The 26767-nt window shown below is 39.8% G+C and overlaps 2 protein-coding genes across 2 annotated transcripts in view; one reads left to right on the forward strand and one right to left on the reverse strand.

The window, feature by feature from the left end:
- Positions 1-2980: 2980 nt before the first annotated feature.
- On the reverse strand, positions 2981-12084 carry LOC141911086 (DCN1-like protein 1). Its single transcript, XM_074802047.1, has 7 exons — positions 12036-12084; positions 9967-10171; positions 9162-9333; positions 7768-7898; positions 6985-7067; positions 6448-6544; positions 2981-5371 (listed from the first exon to the last, which is right to left on the reverse strand). The coding sequence occupies exons 1-7, from the start codon at positions 12036-12038 to the stop codon at positions 5295-5297; spliced, it is 768 nt and encodes a 255-aa protein (XP_074658148.1). The 5' UTR covers positions 12039-12084; the 3' UTR covers positions 2981-5294.
- Positions 12085-15041: 2957 nt separating this feature from the next.
- Positions 15042-26767, forward strand: part of LOC141910839 (dynein axonemal heavy chain 2-like) — a 49103-nt gene continuing 37377 nt past the window's right edge. Inside the window, exons 1-12 of the mRNA XM_074801682.1 lie at positions 15042-15144; positions 16079-16260; positions 16814-16923; positions 17408-17756; positions 19039-19203; positions 19818-20056; positions 20788-21225; positions 21935-22270; positions 23066-23902; positions 24577-24852; positions 25361-25489; positions 25690-25901. Of these exons, the coding sequence (XP_074657783.1) occupies positions 16083-16260; positions 16814-16923; positions 17408-17756; positions 19039-19203; positions 19818-20056; positions 20788-21225; positions 21935-22270; positions 23066-23902; positions 24577-24852; positions 25361-25489; positions 25690-25901 (3269 nt within the window). The 5' untranslated portion in view covers positions 15042-15144; positions 16079-16082. The remainder of the gene's footprint in view (positions 15145-16078; positions 16261-16813; positions 16924-17407; positions 17757-19038; positions 19204-19817; positions 20057-20787; positions 21226-21934; positions 22271-23065; positions 23903-24576; positions 24853-25360; positions 25490-25689; positions 25902-26767) is intronic.

Genomic DNA, 26767 nt, shown 5'->3' on the forward strand with positions numbered 1-26767 from the left:
TCATCCATCTACCGAAAAATTTCAACAATTTAAAAGCAGCTGGCAAAAATTGAAATTAGCTGAAATCGGAGTAATATTTGTTTCCGATATCTATTTCATATCCATAGAATAAACGAATTTTACTAAAAATTCAGATAACATCGTGAAATACGACTTTCTCTGCGTAGAAAGGCGTCTTTCCCCCCGATAGACGTTATATACATGTACAGACCCCTCTGAGCAACAAATAGTAAATCAATAAACAGTAAACCTTGCGTAAGTCGGATCGGCGAAAGTCGGATAATTACGGAAACGGCGGGCATGGATCTCGACGGAAAATCGAATTTTGAATTAAAGAAGAAAATATCTGAATTTATGTCGAAATAATCACTCGCCATATAATCGGCAATAATATTCATCAATCGTAAATGATTTTATGTTGAGATATATCCCAACTGAAAATAAGATTTTTATTTCTCGTAAATGATGTCCCCAGGACGCTTCCGTAGATAATCGCTTACATCGGATTTATAATATTGATGGCCCGATTGTTCCTTCTCTTTTTCAGCGAAAAAATTATATTCGAAAGTCGGATTTCATATAAGTCGGAAATTCGTAACACTTTTCTTCGTCCCAAAATAAGATTTCAGTTAAAATCCCTCGTCGAAAGTCGAAGGGCTATTTTCCTGCCATTGCAGTTTGATTTTTTCCCTGTTCCGACCCGTGTTCCTGGCTTGAAATGGACCCCCCGTCTTTATTTTCAATCTAGTAACTTGTCAAAGTTATGTTCATCTTAATTTTCAACCTCGTGATTTGCAAAGAAGTTAGTTATTTTTTTCCATTTTTCCGATCAAATGAATCAAATTCATAAAAATTGTCACTGCATTTTTATATCTTTCAGCAGTCCTTACGAGGCTTTATACAGGAGATACTCAAATAATAATTTAGAAATAAACATTTAATTTCATATTTAATTTCCCTTCCATTTTGAAACGCCTATTATAAAGATATCGTAATTTTTCCCCCTCGCCCTCCAATTTTTTCTCTTGAAAAAATCCGTGCTTCAAAATTTGTGGGGGGGGGGGGGACTGCACCCTGCCTATGAACGACCGACCCCGATTCTACCAACGTTTTCACGTAAAAAAAAGCCAAAACAATTACATTGTTTGACGTAGATTTTACGCGACGTCAAAACAATCAAATTATGAGGATACAGATTTCTGTTTTGTCACAAATCGGCTGGAGGAAAATAAGGTTCAGATTCAGATTCAATTTTTATCGTTCACAAATTTTACAATTCGCATCGAACAAAAATATACATCGATTATTGATAAATAAAAAATGACGGTATAACAGCGTGGGGAGTTCACAGTTTACAATTTGATTTGAGCATATTCGAATAAATCTAGAAAGATTTATCGAGAATTCCTTGATCTTTTGTACAGAAAAGGGAGTTCATATTTTCAAAATTTGAAGCTGACCAAAATCTTCTAGGGATTAGTTTTAATGTCCCTGATCAACCATCGCTTACACAGTACGGTAATATATATTTAAAAAAAAAAACTTTAAAATAATTTTAGAATAATTTTTTTCCAATGCAATCCTATACCGATCGATACTCGCGTATCGAATTTCCACGCACTTTATTTTTGAATAGGTAATTCAAGATATATTTTCAGTTTGTTCAGTTTGGCTCAAAATGGAGACGTTTTGAAGCGTGATCCATCAGTAAACGCAGGAAATATAAGTACGTAAATCATACAGCGAAGTGAATTGGTATCAATTTTCATTTCCGTTTGACAACGTCACCCGGTACTAATCCGATCCTCTACAGCCTCTATCCTACAACTTCCCCGATTTGAATGGAACCTACCGGGACCAAAGTCATACGAGTGAACGCGAGAATGAATCCCACAATAATTGAGCCAAAATGCCGCAATTTTTTTGAATATTCGAAATGTAATATATCGGGCGTAGTTTTTAGCCGAAACGTCGCTCAAATATGTATACATTTCAATTTAACAACTCTGCATTTTTGGCTCAATTATTGTGGGATTTCTCGCGTTTAAATTCATCATACACGAATATTGTGTGGTTATCGACCTTTCATACAAGTTTCATTGTATATTCAACGCAATAATGCAAGCAGACTTTATGAATATCAAACGAGAGACCTAAGTTGTTGCGGTACGAATTAAGGTCGGAATCCGAAGGTTGAGTGCTTCAAAATCCATTCGAACAAATTTGTTCTCACGTCGAGGGGACTTTTAACACGTAGCTACCAGCGGCGTCGATCAAAAGTAGTTTAGATATGGTACCAAACGCTCCTGGATCCAGTTCCACAGTTGTGAGTTGAGATTTGACTCAGAGTTAATTCATCGAAAATGAGCTGATTTCAACTCGGAGTAGTTAACTCTGACTGTGGACCCGAACCCGCTTATTCGAAGATACTGGGGAACTCCTGATTCGAATATTCTCGGAGCTACCCGCGCAATTGTTACCTCGCTTGCCGAGATAAACAAAGCCCGACAAGCGAGATTGACTAGGTGGGGACGAATCCCGACTGAACCACACCGACCTCGGCTACCAGTGCCCGCTCTAGACCAGCCGGGTTCATCGAGGTTTTAATCCTAAAATAAGAGTCAAACTGTTTTTTTTCTTGCAGTTACACAAACTACGGCAAAACGTTGTCAGGGGCTGGGCGGCCACTTATATTCTATCCCTAACGTGCACGTTGTTTTCCCCGACTTGATCTGCAAGGATCCAATCGACACAAGTCAACAAATACGTAAGACATAGACAGAAACGGTGATTTTACGCATAATCTGACCTTCTCAACAAATATCCCTGACTTTTAGCTCTTTTCTTCACAAAATTCCCTGACTTTAAAAAAAAAGAAGTTTTCCCTGATTTCCAGGTGAGCGGCGCCCTGGTTAAGAATAGTAATCAAATAAAATGGCTAACAAACAAATTATTTCGTTAAAGTTAATTACAATTCATTTATCTTTTATTTTAGACAAATATTTACACATATCTATATAATATCTCATTATTTTGTGGTTTTTATAATAATAGTAATAATATTAATAATAATACATGTATTTATATTTTTTTTCTTTCTTACATATATATTTGGCTGGCCGTAAAGTGTAGCACAATTAATTAATAATGTTATCGATTTAAAAAAATGTCCAACTTTATTTCTAGAGCCAGGAGCGAAGATAGTGACACTGACTTAACTGCCAGGGTCAGCACAGATAAGGTCTGTATAAAAAGAATGAAGACACAAGATGACTTGTTTCCTACACAGTAAACTCTGCCTTACTCAAGCAGTGCTGTAAATTGAGTTGAGAATCAGGGAACTCGATTGCTGTCAATATTTCACCGAGTTGACAATCAGGGAACTCGGTAGCGTTTTTGGTTGGATCGCTGTCAACATTTTGCGAGGGTACACTGTAGCGTGTCGAGACTACTGTCAATATTTCAACGAGTTGACAATCAGGGAACTCGGTAGCGTGTCGAGACTACTGTCAATATTTCAACGAGTTGACAATCAGGGAACTCGGTAGCGTGTTGAGACCGCTGTAAATACTTCAACGAGTTGACAATCAGGGAACTCGGTAGCGTGTTGAGACTGCTGTAAATATTTTACCGAGTTGAGAATCAGAGAGATTAAAGGTTTTCCAAATATGTCTTAGTCCTAAGGCAGAGTCTTCTGTATACGCAGGAGTCCTCTCAATTTCTTTTTCTTAAAGACACAAACTTAATCCGTTTTTTGGATTAAACCGAACCCGAATCTATCCTAAAACCGGGTTCGACTTGTATCTCCGCGTACATGCAGGTCATCAACGTGGTACACAGGGGTTTTAAAAATAACATTCAACATTTTCTAATCACGTCAAGGGGCGCGAGTAGCGTTTAAAAGAGAACGACGACGATCACCGGTCCTCATCGTGTAGATAATAAATAAAAAACTTTTTTTTTCGTTCAATATCCAGGGTTCTTATCGATCAGGGGGATAAAAAGATTCCCTCGATCCGGGTTCCACAGATCGGAGTCACAAGATTCAACTCTACAGCGACGTTTCTTTTAATTCTCACGATATTTCCGTGACCCTCGACCAAAAATTCCCTGATTGAACTATAAGATATCCTCAGTGGGGACTATCAAGAGGTTCCTTGTGTCACTTGTCACCAGCAAGAACAACAAGACACCAAAAATTCAAATTCCCTGATTAAATTATAAGATATCCTCAGTGAGGGATGTTTCTTATCGAGAGGTTCCTCGTGTCACTCGTCACCAGCAAGAACGACAAGACATCAAAAATTCAAATTCCCTGATTGAATTATAAGATATCCTCAGTGGAGGCTGTTTCTTATCAAGAGGTTCATTGTGTCACTCGTCACCAGCAAGAACAAGACACCAAAAATTCAAATATCCAAATTAAGTCATAAGATTAGATAGCCTCGGTGAGGGCTGTTTCTTATCAAGAGGTTCCTCTGCGTCACTTGTTACCAACAAAAACAACAAGAAACCAAAAATTCAGTTCAAATTGCCTCATTTCTAAGGAAACAGTTTGAATAAGTCCCTAGTTTACCCTGCAGGGAAAAATAATCATCGAGTCTAGTTGCATAGACTGGTTAACTTCAACCCGATGGTTTACTCAATTGAAAACAAATTCAGTTTAGTCCCTTATTTTCCCTGATCCTTTAGAACCCTGGCGCCGGTTTTAAAGACGGATACTAACTTTAACCCGAGGGCAAACCCAATTCAATTTGAATTGAGATAACACCAGTCTATAAAACTGAGCCCTGAAAATCGTACACGACCACCGAGTTCAAACGTGGCCCGCTAAAATATCCGTCTGCCATACGCTCGCCGCGTCGACAGCTACAAATAGAGAAAAACCAAACCGCATGCAGATGAAAATTCCGACGACTAAATATAAATTCACGACGCGAGACGCGCGCTTGCGCCGAGCGTATTACGTAATATCCAACAACAGCAACAACAACGGTAAGCGTTTAAAAAATCCGTCTGCCTAAAATTCCGAAGACGTACCTCCGCGCGACCTTGAAAACCGTCATCGGCCACGACCAGACGTAGTCTACTACCTATATACAAATCACACGCGAATCCCGAACATTTTTTTCCTCTCAACTCGAATCCTCTAAAGTCCGCGTCGCTTTTCCCGACCGAAATTAAATCGTCAATTTTTACTCGCGAAATATATTCTTCTTTCTTCTATCGTCAGTTCGTTTTTGTTTTTTTTGTTTTCCGAAGTCCGTTCCCGTCGGTGGCGCCGATATTCGCGTTCAGACGGCCGTGTGCGATTTTTCTACGATCGGTCGCGCGTACTCCACGAAGTCGTCGATCAAAACCGGCCACGCGCCTGAAAAAAAATACGGAGACAATGTTTCAAAATTCGTTGAATCTGCACGACCCAGTTCCACAGTTGTGAGTTTTCACAGTTTGATTGATTAAGTTTTGCCAGAGCAAACAAAGCGCTAAAAAAATATCAAGACACAAGTTTCGACTTTGTTTGACAATATGTCACATTGACATCCATTTCACTTGAAAAGTCACGTAGCATGAAAATCAATTCTAATTCTGGACCCAATTCCACATTAAAATTTTAAACCTAAATCAGGGGCTCAAATATCAACTGACATTTCACCACCTTCAAAATTCGAATGTGCCCTCCAAAAAGTCAGGAAACGTTTTTTCAAAGAAAAACGAATATCTCAAAGTGACTAAAAATAAATCCAAATGTGTCTGTCCTGATACGGGCAGAAACTCCTAAATTTTCCATGGGTGGACCACCAGGACGCTACCAGTGTTTCCCTTGCAGTCCCCGTATCGCGAAATCTGCCCTTTACAAATTAAGTGCCCATTCCAATTTTGAAGTCCACTCCTTCAAAGAACCCTTGAAGCAGTACCCAGTATGGCGGAGTTTACTCGTCCCAGCCACAGTTGTGAGTTAACTTCAATCAACAATTGTTGAACTGGGTCCTTATTCAGGGTCCCGAGGGATAATAATAATAATAATAATAATAATAATAATAATAATAATAATATATGATCAGTCATTCCAGAATTCAAGGACTTTTCGAGGAATTTTCAAGGAGAAAATTTCAAATTTCGATGAGTGTATACATCACTCTCATATCCCAATCACAGTACAACACTCCTCCCTAATTGGTTCTGTTGATCTTGGCAAACCATTAATTCAGTGGAATCTGTACTTATTAGGCCTTTTACCGCTAACTACTAGGCTTAAAACCTGAAAACTTTCTAGTTGCTAATTTCTCCAAATTCAAGGAGTTTTAAAGGACTTTTGAGCATTTTTCTCACTTTTTATGCGGATGAAAAACATTTTTGGTTTAGAAGTTTTCAAGGAACCGTAAGGACGACCCTGTTATTAAAGCCCCCCGGAAGGAATTGAATAAAATAGATTTCGAAACGAACCCTCCTCGTCGTAGTTACTCATGTTATCGTCGATTTGTTGACTAAAATCTAATAAGAGATTCCAAGTATCTTTCGGGATCGCGCGTTTGTGATGTTCCTACGAACGAGAAATAAACAAAATATCAATTTCATTCGCCATCAGATGGACGTGAATTTTGCCGATTAATGATCAAATAGGCCTACATTTTCACAAGGTTTCATAAACCCTTTCAGTGCGGACTAATTAATACCCTATAGTGCTGGAGATAATTTAAAAATTTTGAAAAATTCCATCCTAATGTGTTGAATAATGGGAATACCACTTAGCGCGTCTACACCGCGGCACGGTGTATGGTTCATTACTAATACTTCACTATGTTTGACAGGTGCTGCCATCTCTCAAGAGAGATAATTACTAATTACATCAATACACCGCAGTGCGGTGTACTAGCAAAATCCATCACCGATTTATACACCGCACTGCGGTGTATACGCACTGAAAGGGTTCAATTAAAACGGCATTAAAAGATTTTTTTTGCGTTCGACGAGAGATTATACCTCTAAAAACTGACACCATAGATCTAAGAATCGAAATCTGCCACGTAGAACTATATTCCAGTAAGCTATAGCCATATCCAAATCTGAAATGCAAATAATAAACGACATCTACATATAAACCATGAGCCTTACCATCATAAAATCATCCAAATATCTTTTCATAAATCATTCCCTCTGAAGACCTTTCTAGAAATGATGGCTGCCTCTATAAATCCCCCCCATGACAACATCAAATTATCCAAATATCTTTTCATTCATTCCCTCTAAAGACCTTTCTAGAAAAGATGGCAGCCTCTATAAATCCCCTTATGACATCATCAAATTTTCCAAACATCTTTTCATTCATTCCCTCTAAAGACCTTTCTAGAAAAGATGGCTGCCTCTATAAATCCCTCTATGACATCATCAAATTACGCGGCTATTTCATCCCTAGAAAACGTGGTTGCATTCATAAATCCCCCTATGACATCATTGAATTATCCGAATTTTCGATCGATTGATGCTTCCAGAAAAGATGGCCGACTTCATAAATCCCCCTATGACACCATGAAATTGCCTGCTGATGATTTGAATTTCAATTCAATTCAATAAAATCTTTATTGCATGAAGCAATGAGAATCCAGAAAAGTCAAATGCCTTCATCAAAATCCCCTTTATTGACATCATTTTCTAAACTCGAATTACGGAGTTTTTTTATGATCAGCGAATACTGATATGCAGGTTTCCATGACCCTGTTTTCATTCTTCACTTAATCCCTCCGGGCGACCGTATTTTACGCTTACCTAATCCTTTTTGACCGGGATTTTTCGCGTAATTAAACGTGAACTGATAAAAATCTTTGAACTTCAAAACGTCTTTGATCTCGTTCTCTAGCGTGTTGCACTTCGTTTTTAGTTTCTCGATCGCGTCGCAGCTGAAACGATGAACGAACGAACGAAACGATAAATAGGTCAGAAAATCGACGAGCTCAACCTTGAAAAACAGTTCAGTTAACCGCGTACACGAATAGGCCTAATAACAGATATCCAAGTTCGATGGATCAGACCTGACTTGATTGTTGTTACAACCATAAACTACAGTCGGGGTCCCTTTTCAGGGAGATTTTAAGGAGAAAATTTCAAATTGCCAGGAGCGTATGTATCAGTATCAGCCCCCGGAAAATTGCCCCCTAGACAATCGCCCCCCAAATTAAATCTTTTTAATCTTAAAGTAACACAGATATTTACTTAAAATTAATTACACAAAGTGAACTAATTCTAGCTAATTACTCTAGGACTGATTTAAAGTTTTTGATTGGCTAAAGTAACTCTAAAACTAATTCCAATAAATCGGCCAACGTTAACTAATGCACTAATAAGTGGACTAATTAAGTTTCCTTTAATTTGGTAAGTGAATTATAATTACACAAGGACTGATTTAAAGTTTTTGATCTGCACACAACATCAGTAATTCTATATAATATAAATCTATATTCAATAATATACAAATGAATTTCCAAGTAAAGTATTTAGGTGGTATTAATCCAAATCGAAAAGAATTTTATTCGGGGGGGGGGGGGGGGGCAATTGTCCTAGAATCGTATGTATCAGTTCCATATCCTGATTACTGTAGACTCCTCCTAAATCGTTACCGTTTATCTCGGTAAACAGTTCATTCAGTGATATTGTAAGTAAATATAATCCTTTACACTAACCAACCAACCTTTGGTTTCTAATTCAGTAACCGCATACTGCGTGTATTAGGCCTACGAATACTGCTGACTAGGCCTAAAACCTAAACATTTTGAAATTGCCAATTACTCGAAAACTCAAGGGGTTTTCAATGACTTTGCGAGTTGATGTGCACTACGTCATTAATATTTGCGTTGCAAAATAACAACAATTACAATAATGAATTTTAGCGTGTATTTTGTGATTAGATATATTTCATAGGTTTTATTTTCTTAATAAATCTTAATAATCATTTTTGATAGAATGTGCACTACGTCATCGATATACCTGGTTGCCTGTCAATTCAATTAAATTATCGATATATTCAAATCCACAATAACTTTATCAACCATTATGATGTAATAATTCTATATCATTTTATCGTTGACGATATGAAGCGATTTATTTTTTCAAGGCGTCAATAAACTTTCAAGTTAAGTTTTTTTTTTTACTCGTTTCATACTGACCCTAACTCGGTCATTCCGTTGTAGAATTCTTCCTTCGTGAATTCGCATTGCGTCGCCGCCTTGAATTTCCACGCGATGATCAACACGACTCGGTTCTCCGGTTGGAGACCGAGGTCGTTCAGTAGTTTGATTATTCCTTCAGACGTAATCTTCTCCTCTTCTTCGTGAGGATCTGAAAATCACACGTGCACGATGACATCATAGGGGGATTCATAGCAGATGTAACTACAGCTAAAGGGTCTAAAGAACCAATATTACTAGACAATTTGAGATGTCATAGGGGGATTCATAGACTAAGAGGTAGCCATGTTTTCTGGGAATGTCATAGGGGGATTTATGGAGGCAGGCATAATTTCTAGAAGTGTTTAAGAAACATTTTGATGATGTCATAGGGGGATTTATAGAGGCAGGTGTAATTTCTACAAGTGTCTAATAGACGATTTGATGATGTCATAGGGGGATTTATGGAGGCAGGCGTAATTTCTACAAGTGCCTAATAGACAATTTGATGATGTCATAGAAGGATTTATGGATGCAGACAATTTTTAGGGATGGGTTTCATGATAAAATCTTACAGACGCTATACGATGATGTCATAGGGGGACTTATGGAGGCAGATTATATCTTTTCTGGAAGGGTCTATATCATTCTGATGATGTCATAGGGGATTCATTGAAGCAGCTTTATACTATCACAGTGGATTTATGTAAAGAAAAATAAATTTTTGTTTTTTTTTTAGAAGAATTTTTCAATCAATAAGAGTTACTCTAACGAACATTTTTTTTTGCTGGAAACCACAACGAACCTTTATATCGAGTGAAAGCCTGTTCGAGTTTCTTGCGATCCACTTTGTTCGGTTTGTATCGGTCGGGGGCCTGGAAGTAGTTGTCGCAAGCGGTCGCTAGTTTCCAGTCGTGCGACGTTAAACACTGAATCGCCGTGTCCTCGCGAGTGTTCGTGAACGCTATAAACTGCCTCACTTTCTCTCTCTGAGACGCCTTCAATTTATGCTGAAATCAATAAAAACCGTAGGTCACCGTTTATAGTTGGGCAGGAGATATTTTGCCGACGCGGTATTTATTCCCGTTGATGCTATTTTTTGCCATCGGCGCGTTCTGATTGGCTAATCCACGCCGCGCACGCGCGCTGAGGTGCGCCACTTAGAAATTTCAAGGAAAGTGTGGATGACAGAGTTAGAGAAAATAGGAGCATAGAGCGGGATTCGAACCCGGACCAGCGCATTGCTAGTTTAACATCTCATCACCGCGTATAGTTTATTTGAGTGGTTACCTAATCGTTGGTGGTAAGCTAATCAGATGGGCTTTTTTGAAAACATCCGGGTCCGGTTGCTCAAAAGTTGGTTAAGAGTTAACCAGTGGATAGTTGATATGGTGACAATTGAAATTTCATTGTTACTATGGTATTTAAAGGCCGACAATCTTGAACCAACTTTCGAGCAACTGGCCCCAGATCGTGAAACTAAACCACAGACAGCAGGGTTCGAACTAAGAAAAAAATCCACTAGTCAAAGGGGCAAGATGATTTCTAATTTCACAAGTCCGACTAAAAATCCATTAGTCCGATCGCGAATACAATAGTCCCGAACTGTCGGACTAGCGCTTAGTTCAAACCCCGGACAAGGCACTGACTATGACTACATTTACCGAGCCACACCACCAGTCACCTTTACCTTTGACCTGCAGGGGCGGGTACATAGGCTAATCTAGGACTTGTCGAACGCAAAAAAGAGCACCTTCATATTTGCAAAAAGGCAATATTAGGAATACTCAGGGTCTAACCGCACTACTCACAGGGGACCTGACGCAAAAAGTTTTTGACTCCGGAATCATAGACATAGGTACTATGTATAAAAATATTTTTAGGATACTGGGGTCAAAAACTTCAGGTGTCAGGTCCCCGTGGCACTACTGCAGTTTTTAAGCGGCGCACCACAGTGGATGGAAAGGTGACCGTCCTTAGTAGTGTTGTTAGAGAATATCGTTTTGGTAAATGTACAAGGTTAGGTAAATAACTAACTATTTAGGGACATTCTGAAGCGCATTCGCTACCAAAGTTTTTATCATAGAACGGTAGAAGTATCGGTGTTAATGTCTATTCATTAATGGATGAGACCTGTTTTTCTTGGATATTTTGCTTACTTTTTGGGGTACATACCTCATTTATGTCTTTACACAATGCCAAAAATCGCGGACAACAACTGAATATCCGATATATTTCCAGTTCTGTACCAATTAGATGGATTGGCAAAAAGACTCCTTAAGTCCAATTGAATGAGAGAGAAAATCCTCCATTTTGTGAAATTTCTTGAATTTTTACATTGTCACCATGCCTACGAAATGAAGTTATTTTTCTTGTGGGGTCTCAACAACTAAATCAGGGTGGCGAAGGCATGGTAACAATGTTCAAATCCAAGAAATTTGACAAAATGGAGGATTTTCTCTCTCATTCAACTGGACTTAAGGAGTCTTTTTGCCAATCCATCTAATTGGTACAGAACTGGAAATATATCGGATATTCAGTTGTTGTCCGCGATTTTTGGCATTCTGTTAAGACATAAATGAGGTATGTACCCCAAAAAGTAAACAAAATATCCCAGAAAAACAGGTCTCATCAATTAATAAATAGACATTAGACCACGTAGATTTATTAGACTGAAAGGAGCCAGAGGAGGGGACAGCACCCCCCCCCCCCCCAAGTAAACAGCCCCAACTAAATTATCGCTTCTGTCAAGGTTTGAACTTCGTTTCTTCGACATTTAAAACTCGAATCTAATAAAAAATGACAATCTATTGAAATAACCCGCTGGAGTTGAGTGGAACCCGAGTAATCGGTATTTATTCATCCAGTGTTTACCATTTTTCAGCATCGACATCAAAACCGGAAGTCCTACGCTTTACCAGGCTGCCGCGCATGCGCGTAGATGATAAGCTGAGCGAGAACGGGGTGGCTCCGATTTTATGGAGTGCTCCTACAGTGTGCCCCGAAAATCTTAATTCGCCTAATCGGGCGGGAGATGATTTCATTGTAACATCGAATACTAACCAAAAACGAGTATCGTAAGTTACCCTCACTAATACAAGAAAACAACCATTTTTCTCTGCGGCAACGGTCGGCTTTTATTTTCACCGATCGTGGTACACGTTTACTATTTCCAACAAGTTTAGTCTTTTATCATACGTAATTTGAAGGTTTGCAAATTCTATTTCGAGTTAATGAAACATGCAAACTACACGAAAATCTATTTAAGGTTACGTCGACACAATGCCTGGCGCTGTTTTCAGACACTGCACCAAAGAAATGATGAAATGCGAAAATAGTTTGTCGTATCGTGGACGCCTAGTTTATGAGTCTTTTGTTAGATAAATTACAGCGTGTGGCAATTCTATGGCGAAGAATCAACCGGCGTGATGAAACGGCGAAGAATCTACGTCCAATTTACGCTTCACTTAGGGACGATTCGACCGGAGGCAAATAATAGAACCAAGTCTAGCAGAGCTTTCATACCGCTAGTGATGTTCGATAACATCTCTCGTTCTGTTACGACTGGGAGCGGCCCAACGTTGAAGCTAAACTTGTGTCAGAAAGGCCTAACTTACCCGGTTAAAACCAGATATGAATTCAATATTATAATGTATTTGGGATGTTATCTACCGGCGTCTCTACTGGGTTTAATATTCAATGCATTCACGTTGTTAGTTCTAAAACAATTTAAATCTGATGTTTATTTTCTCATCAAAATTCTCGCTTTAAACGATCTGTTGTTTATGATCGCTACATTCATTCTTTATCCGCTGAGAACTGCGTACATCTACGCCGTTTTGGGTGATTTGTTATTTCGCGTAGATGACTGGAGTTTCGGGTTGATCTTTATTTCAATTTCTTTGCCGTTTTTCTATGTATTTCAGATGACACGTAACTGGTGCACTGTACTGCTCAGTCTAGAGCGGTTAATCGTCGTATTGTTTCCAATAAAATCTCGCAAAATCCCCAAACGGTTGATCTCCAAATATGCGATGATGTTTATTTCATTGGTTGCATTTTCTGGACATTTATGTCAGTTTATACCCAGACGACATATCGGATTCATAAACTGTCCAGACCATTGGCCATACATTATGCATCGTACCACCATGATCTGGAAGTCTGCTGCTTTTAATTTCTGGCTTTTCAGGATTTCTGAGTGGATTATCTTTATGTACCTTACTGCCGCGTTTCCGCTGTGCTTTTTAGCATTTATCAATTTAATTCTTATTTCGGTGATATTCTACCGTCGGGTTACTCGACGTTCGAAGCTCGGTGTTACTGACGAATCGTCTAGAAGGGAAATGAGGGTTTTAAGGATGGTTTTATCGGTAGTTTTATTGTTTATTATTTGTGAAGGTTTCGGTTTTCTCGATCGGTTAGACGCCATGTTTCGTATTCTACTTGAATTGGATGTTGGTTTTAGACAAATCGCTTTGGCATTTTCTATCATTGATTCGTCAGTGAATTTCATTATATATTGCGTAACAAATGACAATTCAGAAAGTCGTCCGTTGATATTCTAAGGAAAGCCTGTTCTAAATGAGGTGATTCTGATGAACTGTTGGTATGTATATATGTTTGGGATGAACACAGAATTCATTGATTTATCAAATTAGCACACGCGCGGTCTTTAGAAATATCAATTACAATCTGAACTTCACTGCTGATGCGTTTCAAATGTTGAATTCGACTCACTGAGTTAACGGCAGTTTTAATTTGTGATCTATTCAATATCTCGAGTCCGATTCAGTCAGTTGACGCCGGTTATAGGTCACCTGATTTCAAAATCACCGCGGCCGCAAGTCCAATTAATAGTCACCAAGGCCGAGCATGGCCACCATTCACCCAGTCCCCGGATAATGGTCGGTTCGTGGCGTAGACCGGGCTACGTTCAGAGGTCGCGTTATAGCCCACTTTGGTATAAAGACGCCCCTTGAATGATACATCGCATGATACATGAGATGTCGAAGTCGATTTTAATGTAAATATTTGTAATTTTTGATAATACGATTTTGTGAAATACAGAACGATTTTCATTTCCATCGTGCAATCCTGTAGTAGTGGGCCCGGTACCAGTTTGACAGTGTCAGTTGACGCCGGACAATTCAATTCAAAATTTATTGCATCCGTATAACGACAAAATTACATAGGACATACACGGCAATAAAATATTAATACAAAGAGACACTGACAAATGATAACATAACATAAAAGGAGAGAGAAAAATTTGAGCTATTTACAAAGAACACCGCTCCCCGCCGGTCACTTTTTAAACTTGGACAATCTACAATACCGAATCTAATGTCTATTTCAACTTCACCAAGAACCTTAGTGTCTGATGTACACAGGATCGTAGAGCAACGTAGATACACTGTGGAGACAGCCGCACTGCCAGGACTGGGTGACCCGAGAGCATTCCGGGCGGCCCAGCCCGCCCACCCCCGGCAGCACACACCCGATAAAGTGCTTTGTTTAAAAAAATTGTAAATTTTATTCTTTGCTTTCTCTCAACCTGTGTACATAGCCTGTCATGCTTTCTGTGAAATAAATTTGAACTTGAACTTGAACTTGAAAGGTCCCAATCAGAGGATTGCGCAATCGTCGGAATAGTTTATATCCTGGGCTGGGTTTCATAGATGTGGAAGCAGATTGAGGATTTAGGCCCCTAGGGATCAAACTTTGATACTCAGTCTATGAAACTGGGCCCTGGTTATTTTCGGAGCCACCCTTCAATGCGTGTAAGCCCGACACTTAAGTGCGTGCCGGAACTAAACGCGTTGTCAGGGTAAACATTTTTTCGACGGTTCCGCTACTTGCTCGACATTCCGAGCTGAATTCCGCTAGAAATTGTCTTTTTACGCGAAGCCAGAAGAATGAACGAATGTTAGAGAGAGTTCAGAGGCGAGACATAGAAACGAGGATTATCAGTTGTAGAGAAGTGAGTTGAAAAACTGTCGACGTTTTTTTTCTAAATAGAAAAACGCAAATTTTTAGACTTTCTGACTCGAACAATTCAATACCAATTCGGCATAATTTGTTGACCATTTAAAACTACACGGCAACAGACTGTAACTGATGTAAAATTGCTGATGCGATTGTGCATCGATATCTGATGTCTGATGATGATGTCTGATGATGAAATTAGCCACCCCCTTTGCCTATATCTGTTGTCTCTGGCCTACCTAACTGTCAGTGTCAGTAGTGTCTGTCTGTCACACCTGCTCTCCGCGTGACGTTTTGGTCCATAATTTCATTAATAATCGTTTTATCTACCTTTATTACGCATCAATTTGTTCAGTGAGGAATTTGAATTCAGAAATAAACAACAATTTTTAAAGTTGTTTTTGTTTTCATTTATGAGCAATATTTTAATAGTTAGCTCGCGAAATGCTGTAAAATCCGAGTGCGGACGCTCGGAAACGTAAAACAGTGACGTCATCACCTGCTCAGCGTATCAAAATGCGGTAGGTGGCGCCACGTGATGGGCCATGAAAGCCGTTTTTTAGCATTATGGGAGCGTATGCTAGGTAAACTATCGCTGATAGAAGAAAACACAAACAAATTTCTGCCAGTTCATGATTTATTTCTGAATGCAAATTCCTTACTGAACAAATTGATGCATAATATTAAGAGATAAACCGATTTTTAATGAAATTACGGACCAAAACGTCGCACGGAGAGCGAGCAGGTGTGACAGCAGGTGTACCACCGGTACCAGAAGATAACACCGAAAAAATTATGCTTCTGTAATTTTTTGGGAGAGCGATAGATTTGGGGGTGGATTGCTATTTCAGCAGATGAGATGAGACTTAAGAACATCGTTTGAAAGACTAGATTTAATTAGGACTTTCGTTATTTTTTAAATTTCTCAGTAAAATGTCCGACGACCGGCCGACGTCGCAGGCCTCTCAAGGCTCGAAAGCGTCGAAGGGATCGAAGGCCTCTCGCGGCTCGAAGAAAGCGAAGGCGGCTGCGGCAGCTGCCGCCGCGGAGAAAGCCTTTACGGCCGACGTTAACGAAACAGCTGCTGCCGATGCTGAAAATGCGGAACGAGGTAAAAACTGGATCTCTACGACTCCTCGATTCCTCAAAAATTCCTCTTTTTAAATCGTTTTAAAACTCCTTTAATTTGATCAAAATGCCCGAATGAAACTCCTTCAATTTTGAGAAATAGGCAATTTAAGAAATTTTTGTCTAGTTTGTAGTTGTACAGTAAAAACTACAGCTGAATTTTTTTTACTCAATTGTTAAAAGATTAGAAACTGAGTTTAGTGTAAAGGATAAACAGCTTACAAAACCACTGAATTACCGGTTTACGGTACTGATTTAGGAGGAGTCTATAGTAATTGGGATATGAAAGTGATGCAGACGCTTCCTCAAAATTTGTAGCTTTCTCCTTAAAAAATCCTTATATCCAGGAATGATGGCTCCGTAGGGACCCTGAAAAATTAATTTCTAAATTAAGAAAAAAAACTTTTTAGTCCCTAAAAATCACGAGGCCCGATGTACAATTTGAATATATTTGAAATTCGCGGCTTCGAAAATAATTCGCGAAATTTGAAATTCGTTTAGAAATATTTTCGACCATGCGTCTTTTTTTTCTTCAGAAATGTCTCCGGAAGGGGAGATAGCTTTAGCCAATGATGATTTAGTCGAAGCGGAGGAAGGCTCACAGGTCGCCGGATCTTTGCCTCCCGAGGATCAGGGCCCTACTGTGGTGAGTATCGTTACTCTTATTTTGAACCTAAAAATTTGATTAAAAGTTTCAGGCTCTGAGTCAACTCACTAATTACTGGTCTGAAATCGTAAGACTAGTCGTAGGTGGTCTGATTAATTAGAGGATGGAGAGATGGTTGTAGATGATCAAGTCTCGACTGCACTTCCAGCCAACTTCCTTGTTTGGTTGTCAATCATTCAGTTAGGGGGAGTGGCTTCTATCTATAGAACCTTCGACAAAACACCCGGTCCGTGTTTTAACGCTATGAAGAATATCCCTGCACACTAAGAATAAGAAAGAGCGCGATATGATTCCTTGATCTAAAAATTTATTCAACGTTTCAACTTAATCCTTTCGGTGCGTCTACACCGCAATGCGGTGTATAAATCAGTGATGGAATCACCGATTCATACACCGCACTGAAAGGGTTAAGTGTGTTCTGAATTTCTTTTATATATTTTTTCATCGATATTTATTTTCACAGCGACAGTTGATCAAAGAGCGCGTGACCGTCACCGGACTAAAAGAGGAAATGTGGTCCGATCAACACTACGCGATCGTCGACGCGTTCGTCGTCGACAACTCGCGTCGATTGTTGATCGCTTACATCGACGCGATCAACGGACTGGTGATCGCGTCGGAGATACCGGCGAGCGGCGTCGACGAGTTGACGTATTTCATCAAGTCGGATAAACCGGACGCGTTGACGGCAGACGCGTTCCTCGTCGACGTACAATACGGCACGGTGAAATCGGCGCACATCGAGAGTCTGCTGCGACTGATGAACGGAATTTACGCTCCGATATTTTTGGAGAACGCGTCGTGGCCCGATAGTATCCTTTTGTTAGAAAAAAAAATTCACTCCAGGATCGGTGTACTTTAGAGGTTTTAATCACTACTGGAGGTCCATACATAACAGGGAATAATAATAATAATAATAATAATAATAATAATAATAATAATAATAATAATAATAATAATAATGATAATCAAAATAATAATAATAATAATAATAATATAATAATAATGTTAATAATTATAATGATAATTATAATCATAATAATTAATAATAATAATTATTATTATTATTTTAGATATAGATATAGGTCAGAATTCAAGAAAATAAATTATAATAATAATTATTATTATTTATTTTCTTGAAATCTGACCTATATCTATTTCAACTTCGACTTGAGAGCATTATCAGGATCCAGTTCCACAGTTGTCAGTTAAGATTTGACTAATAAATTGATTCATCGAAAATGAACTAATCTTAACTCGCACAACTGTGGAACTGGATCCAGGTGGCCAAGCTCAGTCGTTTTTGGTTGAACATACCTGATAAAAGTCTTTTTAGGACCAGAAAGGACTGGCAGTTGAAATAAAATGTCGTTTTTTTATCCATTCTTCACTGTTCACTCAAGTCAAGTTGAAATAGATATGAGAAATCGGGGACTTTGAATTTTTGGTGTCTTGTTGTTCTTGCTGGTGATGAGTGACACGAGGAACCTCTTGATAAGTAACAGCCCTCACTGAGGATATCTTGTAATTTAATCAGGGAATTTGAATTTTTGACGTCTTGTTGTTCTTGCTGATGACGAGTGACACGAGGAACCTCTTGACAACAAACAGCCCTCACTGAGGATATCTTATAATTTAATCAGGGAATTTGAAATTTTGGTGTCTTGTTGTTCTTGCTGGTGACGAGTGACACGAGGAACCTCTTTATAAGAAACAGCCCTCAATGAGGATATCTTATAATTTAATCAGGGAATTTGAATTTTTGACGTCTTGTTGTTCTTGCTCGTGACGAGTGACACAAGGAACCTCTTGATAAGTAACAGCCCTCACTGAGGATATCTTATAATTTAATCAGGGAATTTGAATTTTTGGCGTCTTGTTGTTCTTGCTCGTGACGAGTGACACAAGGAACCTCTTGATAAGTAACAGCCCTCACTGAGGATATCTTATAATTTAATCAGGGAATTTGGATTTTTGGCGTCTTGTTGTTCTTGCTGGTGACGAGTGACACGAGGAACCTCTTGATAAGAAACAGCCCTCACTGAGGGTATTTATGTCATCAAATCGTTTCTATCCTTAACCCGTATTTCACAGGCATCAAAAACGATTTTTCGGCGCAATTGCACAAATTCATGGCCAGTTTGACGGACACTCGTTGGAAAATGGAAGGAAAAACGGTTCTGTACGTACCGAACGAAGGCATGAACATCGAATCGGAATTCGCTGCCAAAAATAAAGAACTCGTCCAGCGATTAGAAAGTGAGTTCGTTTGAGATAATGCTGGTTAATTGAGGACCCAGTTCTACAGTTCTGCTGGGCCCAGTTTCACGAAAAGGATTAAGGCCTAAATCGATTTAAGATAAACTGAATTAATGAAGAAATTAAATCGATTTAAGAGTTAAACCTTTTTGTGAAACTGGGCCCTGGGTTAAAATTTGACTCGAGAGTTTAAACATTGTAAAATCACCTGATTTCAACTCAGAGTTTACTCTTAACTCACAACCTGTGATACTGGATCCTGAGTTTGCAGTTGACTCTAACTTACAACTGTGGAACTGGAGCCCGAGTTCGAAGTTAACTCTTAACACACAACTGTGGAACTGGATCCAGATTTCACAGAATCTAACTCGCAACTGTGGAACTGGTGCCCTAGTTCAGAGTTAATTCTAAAACAGGACTGTGATACTGGATCCTGAGTTCACAGTTAACTCTAACTCACAACTGTGAAACTGGAGCCAGGCCTTCACACGAGAATTCCATAAGACCCTCAAAATTGTGAATGCCTAAATTAGCTTCAACATTTTTCTAATCTCAAACGTGTCTATAACAAACTAGATCGCATTTAAGAATATTTTCAAAAATCTTTTTTCTAGCCGCTATGATTCATTGGACGCGACAGATTAAAGAAGTTCTGAGTTCGCAGGACGCGTTCGAGAGCTCGGAGAACTCCGGACCGCTGGAGGAGATCGAGTTCTGGAAGAACCGATGCGCCGATCTGTCGGGAATCAGTCAACAACTCGACAAACCGGGCGTGAAAAAAATCACCGAGATTTTACAGATGGCGAAGTCTTCGTACGTCGGACCGTTTCTGAAATTATCCGGACAAATCAAGGTACGAAAATTATTGAGTTTTAAAAATCTTAATCCCTACAGTGCATCTACACTGCAGTGCGGTGTATGAATTGGTGAAAGACTTCGCTATACATCGCATCACGGTGTATTGATATTATCAGTAAATAGTTAAATCATTTATAGACTTTGCTAGTTCACTGTATGATGGCGTATTGATATTATCAGTAATTAGTTTTTATCTCCTGGTGAATTTTTAGTAAGTAATGATACTCTGCACCACGGTGTAAACGCAATATAGCGTTACACCCATTATTCGAAACTCTCTTTAAAGATTATCAGATTTTCTCCAGCTCTTATGGGTATTAATAAATTTGTCACTGAAAGGGTTAACCCTTTCAGCGTTCTCATATAAATGCCCTAAAGCGCTGGAGATGATTTGAAAATTTCTAAAGATTACACCAGATTAAAGGTTGAATAACAGGCAGACAACTATAATGCATCTACACAGTGCGGTGTATCGTTAGTTACTAATATTTCACAATGTTTGACAGATGCTGCCATCTCTTAATGTAGATAAAGAATAATTACTAGCAATTTTAATACACCGCGACGCTGTGTACTAACAAAGTCTCTCTCAACGAGGGTTAATGAGATAATGAATAGAATAGTAACCCTTTTTTTTTCGTTGATTCTACACCACAGTGCAGTGTATTGTTAGTAACTAATATTACTTAGTTACTAAGTTTAATTCTTTTTTCATTGATTTAACAGGAAGGCTCGTACCAAGCTCAGAGCAATTTGAAATTCTTGCAAGTTCTCAAAGACCCGTGCGCCGAGCTGTCCGACGCGAAACCGTCCGAGATACCGGGCATGCTGCCGAAAATACTCAACCTGATTCGCATGATCTGGGTCAACTCGGAATTCTACAAAAGCCGCGAACGCCTGACCGGAATCCTGCGCAAACTGAGCAACGAAATCATCCGTCGTTGTTGTAAGGAAATTTCGCTGGATCGTATTTTCGACGGTTTCGTGCAGTCGTCGATGAAAAGTTTGAACGATTGCATCAATTGTTGCGAAGGCTGGAAGGAGATATACATGCGGATGGCGAAGCTGCATCATCGGTTCTCGCCGCACGGCTGGGTGCTCGATCAGAGCAGTATATTCGCACAGGTCGACGCGTTCGTTCAGAGATGCAGGGATTTATTAGAGGTAAATACTACATCATCCATCAGACTAGCTAGCTGTTAGATTGGTTATAGAACCAGATTGAGCTATGACTTGTCTTAAGTTGTTTGATTGACTACAGAACCAAAATGAGCTTAGGCTGGTCTCAAGCTGTTAGATTGGTTATAGAACTAAAATGAGCTTAGACTTGTCTTAAGTTGTTTGATTGGTTATGGAACCAAAATGAGCTTAGACTGGTTTTAAGTTGTTAGATTGGTTATAGAACCAAAATGAGCTTAGACTGGTTTTAAGTTGTTAGATTGGTTATAGAACCAAAATGAGCTTAGACTGGTTTTAAGTTGTTAGATTGGTTATAGAACTAAAATGTGTTTAGACTGGTTTTAAGTTGTTAGATTGGCTATAGATCCAAAATGAGCTAAGACTGGTCTTAAGTTGTTAGATTGGCTATAGATCCAAAATGAGCTAAGACTGGTCTTAAGTTATTAGATTGGGTACAGGACCAGAATGAGTTTAGACTGTTAAGTTATTAGTGGTTGAAATGAGTCTTAAGTTGTTAGTGGTTATGGAACCAGAATGTGCTTAGACCGGTCTTAACTCGTTAGATTGGCTATGGTAGAACTAAAGTAAGTTTAGACCGGAGCTCTAGATATGGAGCCTAATTTTCAACTACGTATCTGTTATGAAACCACATATAACCGATTCATAAGGGTAAACATATATTTTCTATCGACAGGTTTGCGAGTGTCAGATTCACTTCGCTCGTCGCGAGGACGGCAATAAAACCGAGATGCCGCGGTTCAGCGGCCAGCGCGGCCCGGAAATCGCGCGCAACCTGCTCGAGATCGAATCGACGTTCGAACACAACTTGAACATCCTGCGCGACGTGAAGAAAACGATCCTCGACGTGAAAGCGACGACGTGGCACGACGACTACAACCGTTTCAGAGCCGGCATGAAAGATCTGGAGGTGATGATGCAGAACACGATACAATCGGCGTTCGACACGGTGAACACAGTCGAACAGGGCGTCGAGTTACTGGATGTATTCATGCATCTCTCCTCTAGAGAGGTCAGTATCTCTTATCATGATGTCATAGGGGGATCTATGGAATCTTTTTTGGTTAAAAGGATTGATATAAGAACATTAGGATATATTTCGTGATGTCATAGGGAGATCTATGGAATCTTTTTTGATAGGGTTAGAAGGGTTGATATAAGAACATTAGCATATTTCATGATGTTATAGGGGGATCTATATGGCTGCCATCGTTTTTGGAAGGGTTGATAGATGAGAACGAGAATGTGGAAATTTGATGATGTCATTGGGGGATTTATCGAGGTAGACATCTTGTCTAGATTAAATTACTAGTACTAATTGACAATTTGACGATGTCATAGGTGTATTTATGGAGGCAGCTTTGATGGAAAGGATCTTTTAGTAAAATGACTTTAGAAGCTATTTCATGATATCATAGGGGGGATAACCAGTAGACAATTTGCTGATGTCATAGGAGGATTTATGAAGGCATTATGAAATCAAGAAATAGATGATCATTAACTGCGCTATTTTGTGATATCAGGGGCGAATAGCATAAGTCAAAATCCTAGCAGTTTGCCGATGTCAGATTTATGAAGGCGGGCATCTTTCTGGAAGGGTCTTATTGATTAAATCACAAGTAGGCAATTTGATGATGTCATAGGGGGATTTATGAAGGCAGTAATCTTTTCTGGAAGGGTGTAACAGGTCGAATTACTTTAAGGCATTTTGCTGGATGTCATAGGGGGATTTATGGAGGCATATTTTAGATCTTGTAACAAATGATCGCGTTTCAAATGTGATAACGATGTGATTTTAATTTTGAAGGCGATTCGTCGATCGATCGACAAGAAAACTGTTGAAGTTTACGCGCAGTTCAACGACGAACTGAACGCCGTGAAGAAAGAGCTCACTCAGAAATCGGTTCCGTTACCGTTTTATCACCCGAAATTCTCCGGTTCGGCGCATTGGGCGCGCACGTTGAAAAAACGCATCGAACGCGTGATGATGGTGCTCGATCGCGCGCACTTCCTGCCGCAGATCGGCACCGGCGAGGAAACGCGCACGCAATACCAGCAGCTGTGCCAGGCGCTCGACGAGTACATACGCAAAACGTTCCACGAATGGACGCAGACGGTCGACCGCGAACCGATGAAACTACTCGAGGTGCCGTTGATGTGCAAGAGCGTCGAGAAGACGGCGATGATCGACGTGAATTTCAGCCGCGCATTGTTGAAACTGTTCCGCGAGATCCGCTACTGGGAACGCCTCGTGTTCGAGATTCCGCACTTCGCTGTCGACGTCTACACGAAATGCGACGAGCTGCGCGTGCAACGCGAGAACGTGCTGCTCGTCGTGCGCGACTACAATCGCATCATCGCCGCGTTGTCGCAAGAGGAACGCGGCCTGTTCCGCGAGCGCATACGCTTCCTCGATAAGAAGATCCACCCGGGCCTGACGAAGTTGACGTGGGCGTCGAAGGGCATATCGGAGTATTTCATCAACGAGTGTCGCATGCACGCCAGTAAGGTGCAGTCGATCGTCGACGACTACAAGAAGGCGAACGCCGACGTTTCGAATTATTGCAAGAAGATCTCCGAATTGTTGCTCGTGAAAATCGACTCGAAACGCGTTTATGAGAATATGGAGTTCGACGACGATCAGGTCAGTAGATTGTTCGATCGTCAGTAGATTGTTTGATCGTCAGTAGATTGTTTGATTGTCAGAAGATTGTTTGATAGCGAACAGTGGCAACAAATAATGGAAATCTATAGGAAATGTGGATTACAGTTATTCAGGGGCCAGTTGCAAAGTCTTGACTTAAGTCTTTAAGTTGTCTTAAATCTTAAGACTGGTCTTCAGTCGTTAGATTGGCTATAGAACTAAGTTGGTCTTAGACTGGTCTTAAGTCTAAGTCATGACTATGCAACCGGCCCCAGGGTCTTAACGACTCCTTCTAAATGGATAATGCCTCAGAACACCTTTAATTCGAGCAAAATGCCCGAAACTCCTTTGTAACTCTTTGTAATTGAGTTCATGAAGTCGAGGATAAAGATTTGCTTATGAGACCACAGGATTACTAGTTTACTGAAATAAACAGTTCAGATTTATTAAAAGTCTACTGTTATTGAGATATAAAAGTGATGCAGACGCTTCCTCAAAATTTGCTAAAGTTTTCTCCTTGAAAACTCTTTACATCCAGGAAGGACTGATCTGTTGAAACCCTGACAGGGGAAATGGGGGTATAGTGACTCTTCTTGAAAATCAGGGAAAAATTGGGGAATTGAATCGTAGACCCTTAGTTTTACTTATTTTTAACGGTGACTGATTTATTTCAGGGTCATCATCGCGTGAACGTGCAGAAGAAACTGCACGAGACTCACAACTGCGTCGTGCAGACGATGCGCGACACGTATAAAGTATTCCAGGGCGATACCGGCGACGTACAGAACCACTGGCACCGGTACACCGAGAAAATGGACCGCATGGTCGAAGAGGCGTTCCGTTTGAATGTCAAGTGGTCGCTGCAGGAATTATCGCGCGCGATTAACGGCGACGGAAAGAGCGCCCCGAATCCGCTGTTCAGGGTGAAGGTCGTTCTCGACGGCGACAAGGTGAGAATTGCGTTAAAACTCAACTGCAGTGATTGTGTTGATATTGCACCTACTCCGCGGTGCGATGTATCCATGCGATTATTAATTAGTTAAAATCTCTATCGAGAGACAGCCGGTCAAAATATTAATAAGTAATAATACACTGCACTACAGCAGGGTGCATACAATATAGAGATATGCTTGTTATACATCGCACTGCAGGGTAGATACAATATGCCTGTCATACATTGCGCTTGGGTGGAATTTTCCAAAATTTTCAATCATCTCCTGCCGGAGTTAGTTGCTCAAAAGTTGGTTAAAGATAACCGGTCGTTGAATACCATAGTAACAATGAAATTTCAATTGTCACCATATCAACTATCCACTGGTTAACTCTAACCAACTTTTGAGCAACCGGCCCCTGAGAGGTTATGTTTATAAATATACGGTGGAAAACTAGCTACCTGATAAAATAGTGACTGAATACAAAAAGATATAGTCGTTGACGCAATTTTCTATTGATTTTCAGGTCGAATTTGCTCCGACGTTGAAACAGTTGGCGACGATCGTCAGCAGCATCGGTCCGCATTTAACTCAAGCTATATCCGGAATTCTGCGTCTGCCCGATATACTGACGCGCAAGAAATCCAGCAGATTGGTACGCTTTCACTTCAATACCTCCGTTCTAACCCACTGGCCCTGAACCTGATTTACTCTCCTTGCGCTTTATAAATTCTATTATTATTATGATTATTATTATAATTATTATTATTATTATTATTATTATTATTATTTGAAAATTCTATAAAGATTATGAAAAATTGATATCATTGCGATATTATTATTTCGTTTTTTTAGCCGATTCACGACGTGGTCGCGCGAGACGAAGAGATCAAGAAAATACAGAACGCGATAAACGCGGGAATGCAAGCGAACGCGGAGAACTTACAGAAATATCTGAGCACGTGGGATAATTACCGAGAAATCTGGGAGATTCATAAAGACGCTTTCATTCGTAGATATCAACGATTGAATCCGTTGGTTTCGTCGTTCGACGCTGATATAGCCAGGTGATTTATTTTCATCGGAATGATATATTTTGTATTTTTTTTATGGTTGTCGGGCTTCCATGAGACCCTTATTCTCGAACTGTCTGGGCCAACTTCGGTTTTCGTAGCTAGTCGACTAGTGGTCGGAACTAATAACTGAACACACTCGAGGTCGGTCGTAACGTATTTCACAGTGTCGGCCATCTTGAACCTAGGTCTGAACTGTAGCGACCGTGCTCAATTCGACCATTTCCGGACTATAGTTCCGACTAACGGACATTTGGTTGCATTTAGTTCGACTATAGTCGACTAACTCGATAACCGAAGGTGGCCCTGTCTGTCTTTCAGCTACTTAGCTTTGTTAATAGTGGGTCAATCTTGATGGAACTCGGGTACAATGTTAGTGTGGTGGGTTTAGTTGTGCAGTGCAATGAATTTGGCACTAAAAACTTATGTTTTCAGACATATCACCTTGAAGATGACCTCATAACTGAGGAATGGGGCCGAAATTCAAAAAGTTTTTGTGGCAAAATCAAGCAATTGGCGCAACGTACAACACTGAGTCTGAGCCTGAGCCTGAGCCCGAGAACTGTTATTACCTATGGCTTGTTTCAATTAGGCCTAACATTGGATGTTTGTTTCAAAATCAAAATTGCAATTGCGTCTCCCTGCAGGAGTGATAACTGATTAAGTGGCAGGGGGGTTGATACCAGAAACAAAGAATAAGTTTATTCGAGCACTATATGAATGTCAATTGCTATTCTTATTGTTAACCCTTTCAGTGCGTCTACACCGCAATGCGATATATAAATCAGTGATGGATTTTGCTAGTACACCGCACTGCGGTGCATTGATTTAATTAGTAATTAGTAATTATGTCTGTTGAA

This window comes from Tubulanus polymorphus, chromosome 9, assembly GCF_964204645.1.
Source record: "Tubulanus polymorphus chromosome 9, tnTubPoly1.2, whole genome shotgun sequence".
NCBI classification, from domain to species: domain Eukaryota; kingdom Metazoa; phylum Nemertea; class Palaeonemertea; order Tubulaniformes; family Tubulanidae; genus Tubulanus; species Tubulanus polymorphus.